The sequence below is a fragment of the Delphinus delphis genome, chromosome 6, assembly GCF_949987515.2.
Source record: "Delphinus delphis chromosome 6, mDelDel1.2, whole genome shotgun sequence".
Taxonomy (NCBI): domain Eukaryota; kingdom Metazoa; phylum Chordata; class Mammalia; order Artiodactyla; family Delphinidae; genus Delphinus; species Delphinus delphis.
This window is the reverse complement of record NC_082688.1, coordinates 887,840-902,489: the sequence shown is the minus strand read 5'-3', so window position 1 is coordinate 902,489 and position 14,650 is coordinate 887,840. Positions and strand designations below refer to the sequence as shown.

General features: G+C 67.4%; 2 protein-coding genes across 3 annotated transcripts; both read right to left on the bottom strand.

Moving 5' to 3' along the window:
- Positions 1–1,398: 1,398 nt before the first annotated feature.
- On the bottom strand, positions 1,399–3,153 carry FUT7 (fucosyltransferase 7). The gene is made up of 2 exons (XM_060013237.1): positions 3,027–3,153; positions 1,399–2,934 (listed from the first exon to the last, which is right to left on the bottom strand). Exons 1-2 carry the CDS (start codon positions 3,037–3,039, stop codon positions 1,919–1,921), a joined length of 1,029 nt encoding a protein of 342 aa, XP_059869220.1. The 5' UTR covers positions 3,040–3,153; the 3' UTR covers positions 1,399–1,918.
- Positions 3,154–8,202: 5,049 nt separating this feature from the next.
- NPDC1 (neural proliferation, differentiation and control 1) lies at positions 8,203–14,437 on the bottom strand. Of its 2 annotated transcripts, none has more exons than XM_060013730.1 (9): positions 14,084–14,437; positions 10,909–11,055; positions 9,612–9,746; positions 9,353–9,523; positions 9,216–9,282; positions 9,042–9,126; positions 8,870–8,949; positions 8,641–8,737; positions 8,203–8,572 (listed from the first exon to the last, which is right to left on the bottom strand). In XM_060013730.1, the coding sequence occupies exons 1-9, from the start codon at positions 14,193–14,195 to the stop codon at positions 8,504–8,506; spliced, it is 963 nt and encodes a 320-aa protein (XP_059869713.1). In that variant the 5' UTR covers positions 14,196–14,437; the 3' UTR covers positions 8,203–8,503. The 2 variants fall into 2 exon arrangements, with proteins under 2 accessions (XP_059869713.1, XP_059869712.1); XM_060013729.1 differs by having other exon boundaries at positions 8,870–8,952; positions 14,084–14,436.
- Positions 14,438–14,650: the final 213 nt, after the last annotated feature.

The window sequence follows — 14,650 nt, the reverse complement described above, 5'->3', positions numbered from 1 at the left end:
GGGAGCTCCGCCTTGCATGCAGATCCCACCTGTGCACAGGGCGGGCCCTGCTCTCACCTGCTTCAAGGCTCAGCTTTCCTGCCCCACTGGGTGCAGCCCCGACCTGTACCCCTTACGAGGGGGTGGGGCTGGTGAGAGGGGCTGCAGGTGGGCTGCCCCACCCCTGTAAGAGTTTCCTGCGTTCCTTGTGAATGAGCCGCTTGGTGACCAAGTAGCAGGACTGGCCTGGCTGGGCTCGGCCCGGGCTGCAGCTCCCTGGGCCCAGCGAGGAAGGGAAGGGACCCAGAGAGAGAACTGCTCCCTGCAGGCGGGGTAGGCCGGAGTTCGGGGAGACTGAGGCTGCTCCCTCTGTGAATGGCTCATTTTTCTCCCTATATGCGAGGGTGAGTCTGGCCTCTGCACAGGGAGTCTGGGGTCCAGTGAATTCCGCAGAGGTGGTTTGGTGCCTGCCGGAGCCAAGCGGCGGGACAGCCGGAGGCCGGGTCTGAGCCGGGTGGGGCGGTCCATTCCCAGGGAGGCCAGCAGAGGTCAGGCCGGCCCCTGCGGGGAACAGAGGCCTGGCGGTGGGTTCTGATGGCTCCTCCCAGCCTCAGTTTCCCAACTTGTGAAAGGGACGGGCAAACCGAGTGGTGTCCAGCGTCTGGGCTGCACAAAGAAGACGCATCCTAAACTGAGTGGCAGATCTGGGGGCCGCACCTCCCCACCCCGTCCCAGCTCCTTCCTCACCGGGCGAGGAGAAGCAGTCCCGGGAAGAGGGGCAGAGCACAATCCCCAACCGCTCCACCCAGCAGCCTGAGGACACTTCCTTCTCCTCGGCCAGTACCGGGGCTAGGGCAGGGCCGGAAGTCACCGGTGGGCCTTTCCCACAAGCCACGCCAAGGGTGCGGGCAGCTTCCTGCCTCCACCTGCTGCCCACCCCACCTGGGGCCGGGGCGAACGCGCTCCTGGGGCCCTGTCGGTACCACCCGGAGGCTCACCATCGGCCTCCCCTCCCCCCGCACAGCCTGCCACGAGGGCTCCCTCGGCTGCAGCAGTAACCCTGGTGCCTCCTCGATGCCCGTGCTGCCGCCAGCCACCAGTCAGAGGGAACCCCCCGTCAAAAACCAGACCTCGTCACACCTCGGACACCCTGCAGCCCGAGAATGAAATCCCAAGGCCTTCGAGATGGGGCACCTTCCCCCGCCCCAGCCGCATTTCTGTCCTTGGCCTCTGCTCTCCGCCCCCAGGCCTTTGGGGAGTCAGGGAAGGCTCTCTGCTGCGGTGCCTTTCAGTGCGGCTGAAGCAAGCTGGGAGGACAGAGGTCTGGGATGGAGAGGGCGGGATCCAGCCAGGACAAAGGCCTGTGTGGCCAGGGTGGCAGCGGGAAGCAGACTCGATGCGTGCCATGCCATCCGTGTCCTTTGTTTCTTTATTGATTGGTGTCCCCTCCCCCGAGGGGACTGACTGCAGGCTGCCAAAAGCCCAAGAAGCTGGTTGGCTGTCTCGGGTCCGGGCCACACAGGTCTGTTCGCGGGGCTCCAGCCTGCACGTCCCGGACGAGGGGACCGTGGCTACAGGTTTTGCCCCCACAGACCTCAGGAGGACAGCCTTGACCGGCCCAAGGTATGATCAAGGTGGGGAGGGAGGGCCTCCGTAGCCTCTCATCTCTGATGGGCCCCAGCGACGTGCACCCCCATTGCTCCCTCCCTGCTCACACCTCTGCCCCCAAATAGTGGCTCCAGTGCCCACCCGCCTCCGCCTCCGGGCAGCCTGCCAAGGCTACTCTTGCTTCCTGGCCTCCATCCCCAGACCCCAAGTCAGCCTGTGGGTTGCCCATGGGGGTTGGTCGGATGCCGGGGGGTTGGATTTCAACACCCAGGCCTCCGCCCACACCTCCGGCTCCCAGCCACCTTCCCCTGCCTCCTCCAGCCGGCAGAGTTCAGGCCTGGAACCAGCCCTCGAGGTCCTGGTAGGCCTGGCCACGGGGCAGGTGGGGGTAGCGGGCGCAGATGGCGCAGAAGCGTTCCCGCCAGTCGCCGAACAGCCGCACTCGGAGCCGGTCTCGCCAGGCGAAGTAGCGCCGATAGCGGCTCTCGTTCATGCCAGCGAGGAAGGCGGCCAGCTCGTGGGCCGAGCCGAAGTCGTCCACGTGCACAAAGGCGTCAGGTGGGGCGAAGGCCTCGTAGGTGACCCTCGAGGGGCCCAGGACCACGGGCACCGTGCCAGCCAGCAGCGCATTGCGCCAGAACTTCTCGGTGATGTAGTCTCGGTGCTGGGAGTTCTCGAAGGACAGGTAGAAGAGGTACCGGGCCACGGTGGGCAGCAGGCAGTCGGCGCACAGGGGCTGCTTGCTGGCACGGCCGAACACGTCCACCTGCAGGTGGGGCGCCAGCTGCCGGTACAGCTGCACGCGCCGCTGCCGCTCCTGGAAGTTGCTGACCACCCAGGCGGCCACCCTGCTCTTGGCCGGCAGCGGCGGCGCAGGCCCCTCACGGGGCTCCAGGCGGCCGTAGGGCACGAAGATGTCTGAGTCACGCCGGTAGCTCAGCACCCAGTTGAAGACCCCACGGAGGCGGCCGAGGCCGCGGGTGTGGCTGGGCGACTCCATGGAGGCCCACACCCAGGGCTGCCCTTGCGGCCGCTCGGCTAGGGGCAGGCGGGCCTGCCGGGTCTGCAGCTCTCGGTGGTGGAAGACCACGGCGTGGGCGCTGGCCAACAGGCTGCGGTTGGTGGTCAGGCGGCAGTGGGCCACACCGTAGCTGCTGCAGGTATTGCTGGGCAGCTCTGGGGGCTGGCTGGCGAAGGGCCAGTGCCAGATGAGGATGGTGATTGTGGGCTGGGGCGCCGGAGCTCCCCCAGGGGCCGATCTGAGCAGCCACAGGAGCCAGAGGGCCGAGAGAAGAGCCGCTACCGCCAGGCCCCCCAAAGCCCGAGGCCTTGGAGCGGGGCTTACCCCTGCACAGGACACAGGAAGAGAGGCTGTCTCCTCGGGCTCACCCCAGGCCCCATCCTCCCAGCCCAAGCTTCCCCGAAGACCAGACACTCACCGGCATTATGCATTGGCAGCTCCCAGATTAATTACTCGAGAAGCCGGAGGTTCTCAAATCACAGCCGCGGCTGCACGGGGATGCCCTGAAATCACGGCTGCACCCCTGCACCCAGCCCCACCTCGAAACGCCGTCCTTTCATCTGCTCAGGAGGAGGGCAACCAGGGTACCTTCCCGCTCCCGTCCCGCCCTCGCCCCCGCCCCGAGGTGACCTATGGCATCGCTGCCATCCTCACCCCGCCTCCCCCTCTAGCCCTCTGGCTGCTGAGGGGAGGCGGCTACAGGAAGGGCGCCGAGCCAGGGTCCAGGACCGTGTCCCCCACCCCGGCTGGCCTCTGGAAAGGCCTGGAGGTGACGCACGGGGCAGGCACGGGAGGCAGGAGGAGGAGAGGGCCCGTGGGACCTCAGGGAAAGGGAGGCCATCCTGAGCGGAGGTGGCCCCCGCCCCAGAAGGGTGGCCCAGCCACTGAGCACCCAGCTATTGCCTGCTGCCCAGGCCTGGGGTGCCCGTGGACAGCAGGCACGCTTCCCTCGGAGGCCAGCCGAGCCCCGGCCAGCACCACCTCCCCCAGTGCTGTGTCATCACCCACTTCCCCTGCTCACCGCCCGTTCAGCTCCGCTGTGGGCTCCCAGACCCTCTTGCCGCAGATGTGCTGCACTCAGCTGTTTGCCAGGAGGCTGAGGTCTGTCCTATTCTTTGCTTCTAATTGGGCCACTCCACCCCACCCCACCCCTGCTGCCTCTAGGACACCTTTGTCCCAGAACCCAGGTTCCCAGAGAGGGGTTCCGTCCAGGGGTCCTAGGAGTGTCTGCCCACACAAGGCCCCAGCACGTGCCCGTGGTGGGCAGGTGCCGGGCTGGGCCTGGCCCCGGGGTGGGCTGTGGGGCTGCCACAGCTTCTTTTCCCTCCCAAGGAACCGTGTCTGTGGAAGCCCCGGCGGCGGGGCCCAGGTTCTGGCCGGGCCGGGAAGAGCTGCAGGAACCTGGGGTGGGAGGCCTGCCCTTGGGGTCTCCAGGTCTCTTCTTCCAGGTCCCACAGCCCAGGGTGGGAGTGGGGGCAGGGAGGGGGCTTTCCAGGCTGGAAAGGGAAGGAGTCGCTCTGTCCCTGGCGTGGGCAGGGGGCTGGCACCCGCTCCAGGAAAAGGAAGGCTGAAGTCCAGAGTCCCTCTCCTCCCCCGCCGTCCGGCCAGCCCTGGAGGCCCAGGCATGGAGGTCCTGTTCCTTCCCCTTTTGCTCTGGTTCCTCGGAGCTGGACGGCCCTGGCTCTGGCCTGCACCCCGCGCTCAGCCATCAGCTTCCTTCAACCTGGCTGGACGTGGCTGGGCAAGGCCCAGCCCTCATGCTAGTGTCCTAAAGGCCTCAGGCCAGTCCAGTTTTTGGAGGCTGCAGGCTGGGTGTCGTGGAAGGAACAGCAACCAGGAACCAGTGGTCGGATCTGCCGCCCACGCCATCCTGGGCGCCTCCCATCGCCCCGAAGTCCCTGTCCTGATCCACGCGGGCTCCCGGGGCTGCTGGCCTCCCCCAACTCCCGCCCTCCGGTGAGGACTGGCTGGTTCCCTCAGGGCAGGAACCGGGGAGCTGGTGGCAGACCCATGGAGGGGGACAGAGGCAAGTCCAGGAGAAGGGGGGCAATTTGGCCCCTCTGAGGCTCCCCACCCCCTGCATAACCTCTGAGCTGCGGTGAGGCCTTGTGCAACATCGTCCGGGGGGCGGAGCGGGGCCTGCGGGATCGGTCGGAAACCATCTGGTGGCCCAAGGTGTGGATGCAGCCGCCAGGCCTGGCTCCCGCGGGCCAGCGTCAGGCCCTGACTGGAGCAGACAGCTGCTGCCACCCCTGCCCTTCCGGCACCCGTCATTTAGAGAGAGGACCACAGTGGCACTGGGCCTTTGGTCCCACCCAGGCGTCTCTTCCCTGGCACAGGGGCCCCGGAGGAGACCACCCCCTCTGCCTGTGGCAGGCGCCCCTCGGGCGGTGGGGGAGAGCAGGAAGGAGCTGATCCCGCCACAGCCTGCCAGTGACCTGGCTCCTGGCTGCCAGAGCCTCTGCCCTTCCTGTTTGCACTGCCAGGCTGGCTGGGGCCCTGCCACCGGCCTCACCCACACCCGCAGCCCACTCCCTTCCTGGGTGGACTTGAGGGAACCTCCCCCACCCTTACGTGAGGTCGGCTGCTCCTAGGGGCCCCTGGCATGCCTGCCAGTCACTGGGGCCCCCCCCGTTCGTGAGAACCTGCTGGCTGGGAAATGGGGCTCCAAGGTTGGCCCAGAGATGGGTCAGAACGAGAGGTTCTCAGAGGAAAATGAAAAAGGTGAGAGCGTCTGAGTCAAAGGGAAAGTGGCGCCTCCTCCTGCCAGCTCAGCCCTGGGCCTCGGAGTCACTGGGATGCCGGCGGGCACCCACCTCCAGCTTAGCAGCCCGTGAGCATCTGGGACCCAGGAACACAGGGTCACTCCCGCAGCTGAGCGCAGGGCTGCTCCAGGGCCAGCCTCCTGGCGGGCACCGATCAGACGGCCCCCAGCCTCTCCCCAGGGTCCCTGCTTCCCACTGCCCAGGGCCCAAGGGAAGAGGATCCCCCTTCCGGCAGCCTCCGCAACGAGTTAGGGGCCAGCAGACCGGGTCAGGGAAGGGAGGGCAGGGGCTTGGGGTCCCCCAGGGAGGAGGGCCTCCCTCAGCCCACTCACCGGGCGCAAGGCCCCGAGCAGTTCCATGTCCGCTCCCCATCTGGCTTTTTTGGCCTCCACTGGCCCCAGGCGAGCTCAGACAGAGCCGGCCCTTGCTTGGTCAAATCCTCAACCACCCTTCCTTTCACAGGCCCTGGGGTGCAGGGGGCTGCCCTGGGGCTGGAGCTGCTGCTCCCGTCCCCAGCCCAGGTGCCCTGCCCACGAGCACTTTTCCTGGCCACCGCACCAGGAGCCCTGAGCCCACCTGGGACTCTCACAGGCCCCATCTCTGGCAGCCCTCACCCCACCTCCACCCGGTTCTCACTAGAGGGCGTGGGGGGGGAGCGGGGCCGGTGATGCATGTGTGCCTCCGCTCCTTAGGAAGCTTCCCTGGCCTCTGTCCTCCCGAGTGCAGGTGCCAGAGGGGGACACTGCCACAGCCCAGCATAGACCCTAGGGCCAAGATGGTGCTTGGCACAGGCCGCGGGGTGGGGTGGCCCCCTAGCCAAGAGCCTAGGCAGTGGGAGCCTCCCCAGCTGCAGACCCCAGGAGGAGATGTCCTCCCGCCAGCCTGGGTGGCTGAGATGCTCCAGGGTTCCGAGTCCCCACCCTGCACCCCCCCAGGGCCCTGGAGGAGCCCCCAGCAGGTCCTGGAGCTCCCCCTGGACAGGATGTGGCCATGCTCCACAGCCTGGGCAGGAAGGGAAGGAGGGCTGGCGGGGCTGGTGGCCTCCAGGTGGTCCACGGGGAGGCTGCTGCCTGCTGTGACTGCCCTCCGGCACTGCCCTCGTGCTGCTCCCTCAGCTGCACCCCCAACCTGGGGCGCCCTTGGCCACCTGCCAGCCTGGGCGCCCACCTTCCCAAAGGCACTCCCTGAGCCCCTGCCTCACCCTCTCTCTGGGAGTAAAGGGTGTGCGGGCTCCCTCTGCCGCCTTCAGCCCGCTCCTGCAGGAGCCGGCGGCTGGGAGCATGGCCACCAGGGGGCCTCTGGGCACGTGTCTGGACTTGGCTCTGCTCAGGCCCACCCCTGGGGCAGACAGCTGGGTAGCCAGGCTCTGGCCCTCTCTCCCTGAGGCGCCCCTCGGGCTGGGGCTGCGTGCTCCCCACTCCTGCTGCCTAGGTGCTGTCGTCTGGAAGGTGACAGTGGTCAGCACGTAGGGTGGCCGCTCTCTGCCCCGGTCAGGCCAGCACGAGGTGGGAAAGGCAAGTACCAGGAGCCCGGGGACTGACCCCAGGGCTCCAGGGGAGCCGCCGGCCCTGGGTCTGCAGGTCCCGCTGGCGAGACGGACTGGCCTGGCCAGATCAGCTGGGTGCCTTGCTCTTGAGTGAGAACTTAACCTCTCTGCCCCCCAGTTTTCTTCGTGGCCATTTCCCCTCACGATACAGATTAGATGACAGTGGACAGCGGTCCTCGTCGTCCTGCCTGCATCCCACCCTACCCTCATTCCCAGCTCCCTGTACCCGGCCCATTTCATCTCCCACACCAGTGCCTCAAAGGAAAACTGAGGCTTCCTGCTGAGGGCCAGCCCAAGGTCACGGCCCAGGAGTCAGGGGTGGGCTCTAGCCCCAGAAACATACCGCTTTAGGACAAGCCATTAGCTCTAAGCAGAGCCAACCCCATTTCCCCGGCCCAGCCCCACCTCAGGGACCTGACTGTCCCAGACTGGCTTTGTGCTCCCCATTCACGGCTGCCCCCATCCATCTAGGAGCCAGAGGTCCAGCATTCTCTAGACGCCCCACCCCTAGGAATCACTAAGGGGCTTCTGAACCCAACCCATCCCTCATTCCCAGCCTTGGGGAGGCAGACAGGTGTGATACCCACACCCTGTGTGCACCAGGCCCCGCTGCCCCTGGACCCCAGAAACCCCGCTGCCAGGCCCAGTCTCGGCACTTCTGACCACGAAGCTCGGCCACCACTCCGGGCCTTCAGCTGGAGGTCCCCTCCCCCTCCACTGGCCTCCTCGCTCCCTGGCGGGGGATTGGGGTGCACCAAGACCCAGCTCCTGACACTCAGGGCCCCTGCCACCTCTGTCCCCTGACCTGGCCCACCCACCTGTGTGCAGCCTGTGTCGCTCTGCCTGGCGTGCCCCCCGCACAGGGTGCAGGGGCCCACAGTCAATCCTGCATGCCGTCCCTCCCCGCCCTCCAGCCCATGTGGACACAGGGCAGGAACGGAGGCCTGGGGTGCCCGCTCCCAGCCCTTTTTATCACACAAGAGGACGGGGTCTTGAGGGAGGGGCACCAACTTCAGACTGGCCTGGCCCTGCGCCGCACTCCTCCCCTCCCCGGCTCTGGGGCACGAGTGTTGGTGGGGGGAGGCCTGGAGGAGAAAGAGGTTAGGGTGGTCCTCTGCCTAGGAAAAATAAAGCCTCCCTTCCCCAGCGGGCAGTGACAGGGTCTTCCCACGAAGGGCACAGAGATCCCGCCTCTCTAGGGGCGTGGAAGGAAGCCTGAGGCCCGCTCCAGGGTCCCTCCCAGTGGCGGGGAGGGGGGAGGTCAGTCTCCGGCACACCCAGCCAAAGTTTTGAAATGTACTTTAATTGGCTTGTCTCCCGGACTCCCAATCCAGGCCTTGTCTCTCGGGTTGTCTTCCTCCCCTCGACTGGGGGTGTCCAGATGTGAGGGGGCAGGTGCAAGGAGCAGAGAAGGTCCCTGGCAGCAGGGGGAGTCTCCCCGGCAAGGGCTTCCCAGCCGCCCCGGGGCCCCAGCCGCAAGCACACGCGTGTCAGGACACAGTCTCTTTAATGGCAAAGGCTGGGGCCTGCCCCTCCCCCCCCGTGGGCCGCGCATCCACGAGAGGGTGGGCATCAGCCTTCGGGTCACTGCAGCGGGGGCGCGGACAGCGAGGCGTGGTCGAACAGTGGGTTCCGCACCTCCATCTCTCCAGTCTGCGAACGCTGGCGTTAGGTGGGTCCAGGGCTGGGGAGGGACACCCACCGCCCACCCCCGCACTCACCGGGGCCAGGCCGGGGCACTCGTACACCGTGAAGTCGCCGTCTTCGTTCTCCTCGTCGGAGGAGGCGGAGTCCAACTCCTTGGGGGGCTCCTTATGCCTGGGTGGGGTCAGGATCGTCGGGTCCTCCCTCACCCTCCAGGTGCCAGTGGCCCGGGATAGGGGCGGGAGCAGCGGGCCGGGGTAGGGGTGGCTGGGCCAGGGGTGGGGCGGGGCGGGTGGGGCTTCTCACCGCTCCAGGCACCGCATCTGCTGCCTCTGGTGCTGGTAGTGGTACATCTCCGCGCTGTGCGCCAGCCGCTGGTCCCCGGGCTGCTGCGGGAGTGGGGAGACAGGGTCAGGCCGAGGCAGAGCGGCGGAGCGGGACGGGACGGGGCGGGGCGGGGCCGGGCGCGGCCACACACCGAGATCCTGGGCGTGGCTGGGGAGCTGGGCGCCTGCGGGGCCGCATAGTCGGCCTTTTGGGTCAGGCGAACGTCTCGCTGCAGCCTGCGGGGAGTGGAGACACCACACCTGAGACCCGCGGGGTCACCGCCCAGCCGCCCGGCCGCCCGCCCCCAGCCCGGCCCCATGCTCACCGACACCAGCAGAGAACGGCCACGGCAAGGGCGGCCGCGCCGGCCACGGAGCACGCCACGATCAGCACTGCAGGGAGGGGGCGCAGTGAGGGCAGCCTTTCGGGCAGGACCCTGCCTCCCCGCCCGGCCAGACTTACGGAGGGCAAGGCCGTCACCGCGCCCGCCCCGCGGCTCCAGCGGGGACATGTGCACAGGCCCAGATGACACAGTGGAGCGCAGGGAGGAGGTGCGGGGCGTGGGCGCTCCCCGCGTGGAGGGGAGGCCCAGGTTGGGGCCCCGGCCACGCTCTGAGAGCCCCAGGGTGGATGCTGCAGAGGGAGAGCAAGTTAAACGGCAAGACCAGGCCGGGGTCAAGGGCGGTGGGGAGTTGGACAGGGGAAGGGGGCGGGGTCTCACCAGCCTCCAGGAGCCGCAGTCGCCCCTCAGGCTGGGGTGGGGCCGTGAGCCTGGAGTGCCCCGCCTCCTGCCGGGCTAGCTCCTGGGCCAGGAAGTCGATCTCCTCTTCCAGTCTGGGCTGGGGTAAGCCCTCCCCTGGGGAGGGTGAAGGGCTATCAGGTGGAGAGGCCCCCAGCCCCTCCCTGGCAACACCAGCTACCCGGCGCCCTCCGAGAGGGAGAGAGGGAGAGGCCCATCTGGGAGCCAGCCCCAGGCCGAGGCCTCCTTCTCCCTGCAGGCTCCTCCCAGGCACCTGTGGCCAGAGGACCAGGTACCAGCCTACCTGCTCCTGGCCATCCCGGTTGCCATGGTGACAACTGAGGGAGCTCTGTGTGAGCACCAGCGTTCCCAGGAAAGCGGGCAGGGGGTGCAGGTGCTATGGGAACGTGCAGAGGCCAGGAGAAGGGCAGGGGTGCTGCCCCACACCCCACGCATTACCCACAAAGTGGTGGGAGGAGCACGGGGACAATGCGTCACCTGGCCCACTGCCTCCGCTGCCAAGACGAGCAGGACCCCCCAAGGAATGCGGAGAAGCCCCATTCTGCACCCCCGCCCCCACCAGGCCATCAGGAGGAAGGGAGGGCCGCAGCTGGGGCGGGGCCGCGGCTGGGTCCCCCTCGGCCCTGCCGTGGGCACCACAGTCCGGACAGGGGCTCCGAGTAGACGCCCCCGCTCAGCACCCAGAGCGCAGAGCATGCGCCTTCTGCAGCAGGCCCCCGCCCCGCTCGCTGCCAGGAACATGCTCCTCCAGGAAGCCCCTCCCAGCCCACCCAACTCTTCAGCCCCCAGAGCACCCTCTGCAATGCCCCATCACACCTGGAGTCACTCTGGCACCATCCCGACAGACTCTGGGCTCAGGCCGGCGGGCAGGGCACCGCCAGCACAATCAATCAGACAGGACAGGTGAGCGATGGAGAGAGAGGGGTCGCTGGGCAGGGAGCAGGGGCGGCCCAGCGGGCGGAGAAGTGGGTGCCTGAGGGGTTTGGGACCAGCCCTGCGGAAACCCAAGCCTGGGGAACTCTGACCCCGCCTCTCCCAGAATCACCCAGCACTTCACACTGGATACCTCTTGCCCTGGGAGGGGCTAACTGCCCCAGGCCTCAGCCCACCACCCAGCTCTGGGCTGGTACCATCTGGAAAGGATCGCCAGGCCACTTGGAGGGCGACTTGAGAGTCCCTGGCACCCCACAAAGCGCAGGAGACCTGAGAGCTAAGGCTGGGGTCAAATGTACCAGGTGGGGGAGGGAGGAAGCCATACCCTGGGGCTGGCGCATCCTGGGCACACAGAGCCCCTGCTGGTCCTCCTGGAAGGACTGAAGGCAGGGCCCACAGACACGTGCACCCGGGGGGCACCGCGCCCGCCTCTTCAGGGCACAGTCCAGGCTCCCAGGACAGACGGCTGCATCTGAGAAGAAAGCGGAGGCAGAACAGGGTCACGGCCAGCCTGACTCAGCCCCTGCACAGTAAGTAGGACTGTCCTGGCCACCCCAACCCCTCCCTACAGAGCCGGCCAAGCCTGGCTCCGGCCATTGTTCTGGGCAGGCCCTTCCTCCCCTGCACCGGGAATCAGAACCAGGAAGACAAACAGTCCTAACACTTATCGGAACTCTCTTGCCTCACTCCCTCCCCAGAGTCCACTCCCCTGACCTGAGCCAGCTCTCCGCACAGGAACTGTCCCCTACCATCCAGAGAACGTTAGGGCCTCGCAGCGCTCCAAGTCCCATCTCCAGTCTCAACCTGTCCTAGAGCGAGTCTCTCACCCCTGCCCAACCTGGGAGCCCCAGAGGGCGGGGCCCAGGTCACTCCCTCCCACCACCTCGGGGCTGTCTCCTATTTCGGGGCTGCCTCCCCACCCCACCGCAAACCTCATCATGACATCCTACAGCCCTAGAGGGCCAAGCTGGGAGACAGCACAGGTCGAATCACTGCCCCACATCTAACCACTGGCTTGTCCCCAGGGCACAGCCGAGCTGCTGGGGCTGGGGATACACGCGACGGAGTCTGCCAGTCTCACTTGCTTCGGAAACACAAGCCAGGCGGGGGTCACTCCTGCAGCCACCACTGCCAGGGACTGGGGAAGGCCTGGGACTACAGGCCAGGCCATTTCTAATTTGGGGCCCAGACCTCAGTGTCCTGTACACGTGACCAAGGCTCCCATTCTGATGCTGGGGGGTGGAGGGCGGTGGCCCTCTCTGCCTCAGTTTCCTCTCTGGATGCAGAAGGTGAGTTGCCTCAAAGCTGGGGAATGTCTCGGGCTTCTCTGGTGGTGCAGTGGTTGAGAGTCCGCCTGCCGATGCAGGGGACGCAGGTTCGTGCCCCGGTCCGGGAGGATCCCACATGCCGCGGAGCGGCTGGGCCCGTGAGCCATGGCTGCTGAGCCTGCGCATACGGAGCCTGTGCTCCGCAACGGGAGAGGCCACAACGGTGAGAGGCCCGCGTACCGCAAAAAAAAAAAAAAAAAAAGGTGGGGAATGTCTCAAGACCTGGGACACTAGCCCCATTCACGGGACAGCAGAGCCAGTGGAGCCGGGGGAGACCCAGCAGAACTGTCAGTGGTGTCTGGGGAGGTGCGGGTGGGCACATCTCGGAGAACCAGGACAGTCCCTGCTGCAGAAGGGTGACATGGGGCATCCGGGAATGCCCGCTCTGTCCTTCTCCAGACTTTGGCTGGCCTGGCTTGGTTTCCTTGGTAACCTGACACCCACAGCCTCTTGGCTGTAGGCATCCCTTCAAGGAAGTTCCAGCAGCTCCTACAGCAGGCGGGCAAGTGGGCTGAGGTTGCCATCCCAGGGATCCCCCCTCCAGCACAACCTGGGTCGGCAGGCGCCCGTATCAGTGAGCTGGGCCCAGGGCCTGGGCTAGTTAAACATTAAGCCTGTGCCAGCTGGTCCGTCTGGACCCCACCCACCAGCTGGGCACCTGGGGAGCCAGGCAGCCCCAGCCCCTAGTGCAGAGAACCCAGAATGCGCCAGAGCAAGGGTAGAGGCCTGAGTTCCAGAGCTGGCTCTGGGTTCCGGGTTCCGGGGCCTCCCTCCACTCCCAGTCCCCCACCCTGGGACCATGTGGCTGCTGCCCATTTAGCCCTGGGAAGGCCCCTGCTCCAGACTCAGGGTGAGGGACGAGGTCCCAGGAACAGCAGCAGCTGGGGAGTGCCTGGCACCCCGCCCCGCACCTGGGTGCAGAGCTGATGAGCAGCTGGGCGGCACCGGCCCAGCCCAGAGGCTCAGTACTGGGACTATAAGCCGTTTCCCCAGGAGGCCCCACCCTGTACGCCCTGGAGCCAGGCCGGCAGCAGGCAGCCTCCACCATCCCTGGCCAGCCATGATCTGGCCCTCAGGCCTCCTTGGGAGCCTACCCTGGTGGTGCCAGGCCTCTGTCCAGGGGTGCTGTGGCCAGGAGGAAGCCTGCCCTGCTCTGGCCTCTTGAGGCCACACATGCAGACCACACGCACTGCCCAGGTTAGCATCCCAGCGGCATCATACAGTGGTCACTTCTCTGTGCCTCAGTTTCCTCATCTGTAAAATGGGCTGAGAACAACACTTCTCCTATGGGGCTGCCAGGAAAAATGAGTGAAGTCATGGGTACGAAGTCTCCCAATTCTGCCATCTGGCAGAGTGCATTTTGGGTTCTGCGTTCCTGCAGACCTTTGGAACCCCAGTGCCCACCTGGGGAGCCAGGAGCATCTCCCAGGACCCTGGGCTCATCCCTTTCTGCCTCAGTCTACCTTGGGGGGTGCCCTCCAACCCCAAGCACAGAAGACAGAATGGAGGGGCCCTGCAGAGCAGAGGGTGAGTGTGGACGCAGAGACTGTAAGCTCCTCCTGTCCCCACTGAGGCCAGAGCAAAACCCTAAGCCTGGGACAAGCTGTCAGATGCCCAGGGAAACTTCAGACCCACCATGGCAGCAAAGCAAGGCGCATGTCCACCACCCGAGGCACAGGGACCGACCAGCACTGCGACTCCGACTCCAGGACGGACACCGGCAGTAAGGACGGCAGGCACCCAGGGCCGGGCCCGCACCCGCGGTGCCCGAGACGCGCACACACAGAAACGCCCACGGGGCAGACTCCAGGCCGCGGGGCCACGCAGAGAGAGCCCTCCTGAGACACCCACCCACCAGGCTCACGGACCCAGACAAAGACATGAAGCGAATCAACATCAGAAGCCGGCAGAAGCCCCATCCAGAGGAGCCCCTCGGCAGCCCGGTGCCGCGCCCTCCCCGCCGGGCCTGTTTTCCCGACCCGCGAGAGGCGGGGCCGGCGCGGTGGCTCGCAGGCTGGGCCTGCGGGGCCCGCGGGGCCTGCGAGGCCTGCGGGCCCTGGCGAGGGCGGCGGCGGGGAGGATGACGGCGGCGCCGCGCTGCCGGACCCCCGCCCGGCGATCCCCGTCCCCGGGGCGCCCCGCGCGCGGCCTGCGCCCAGTGCACTCGCTCACCCGGGCGGCGGGCGGCCGCACCGCGCAAGGCCGCGCCGAGGACGAGGCCAGAGAGCAGCAGCCGCAGCAGCCGCAGGTGCCGCGGGGAGGGCGGAGGGACAGGCGTCGCCATCCTTCAGCGCCGCCGCCGGGGCAGCATGGCACCGCGCGGCCGGGGGCTGGGCACGGGCTCCGGGCGCCGCGTCGGGGGAGGCGGCGGAGGCGGAGGAGGAGGGGGCGGAGGAGGAAGAGGAGGCAGAGGCCGAGGAGGCGGAGGATGAGGAAAAGAGGCGGCGGCGGCGCTGACGCTGCGGCAAAGGATCCGGGACGGAGGCTAGGCAGCGAGAGGCGCGCGTGCCGGGAGTGCGCCTGCGCGCTCCACCTGCGGGGGCGGGACGACGCTGTGAGGCTGCGCCCCCTCTCCCTCCCTCCGGTTCTGCTCCCCCTTCCACCCACCCATCCAGCCAGTCCTCCGGGTGCCTCAACCACTGCCGCCTGTGCTGCCGGGGATGTTCTCTAGGCTAGGGACTGGTTGGGGATGGGTTTCCCCGGGATGCGCTTCCCCCGGGCCCCGTCCCTCTCGGGCTG

What these genes read in the sequence shown, in the direction of transcription:
- NPDC1 (XM_060013729.1), bottom strand. Translation starts at nt 14,195, where the DNA reads ATGGCGACGCCTGTCCCTCCGCCCTCCCCGCGGCACCTGCGGCTGCTG. An exon ending in CGGTGACGGCCTTGCCCTCC is followed by an intron (nt 9,283 to 9,352) that starts GTAAGTCTGGCC and finishes CCCTCCCTGCAG; the next exon opens with TGCTGATCGTGGCGTGCTCC. An exon ending in CAGCCACGCCCAGGATCTCG is followed by an intron (nt 8,953 to 9,041) that starts GTGTGTGGCCGC and finishes CCACTCCCGCAG; the next exon opens with CAGCCCGGGGACCAGCGGCT.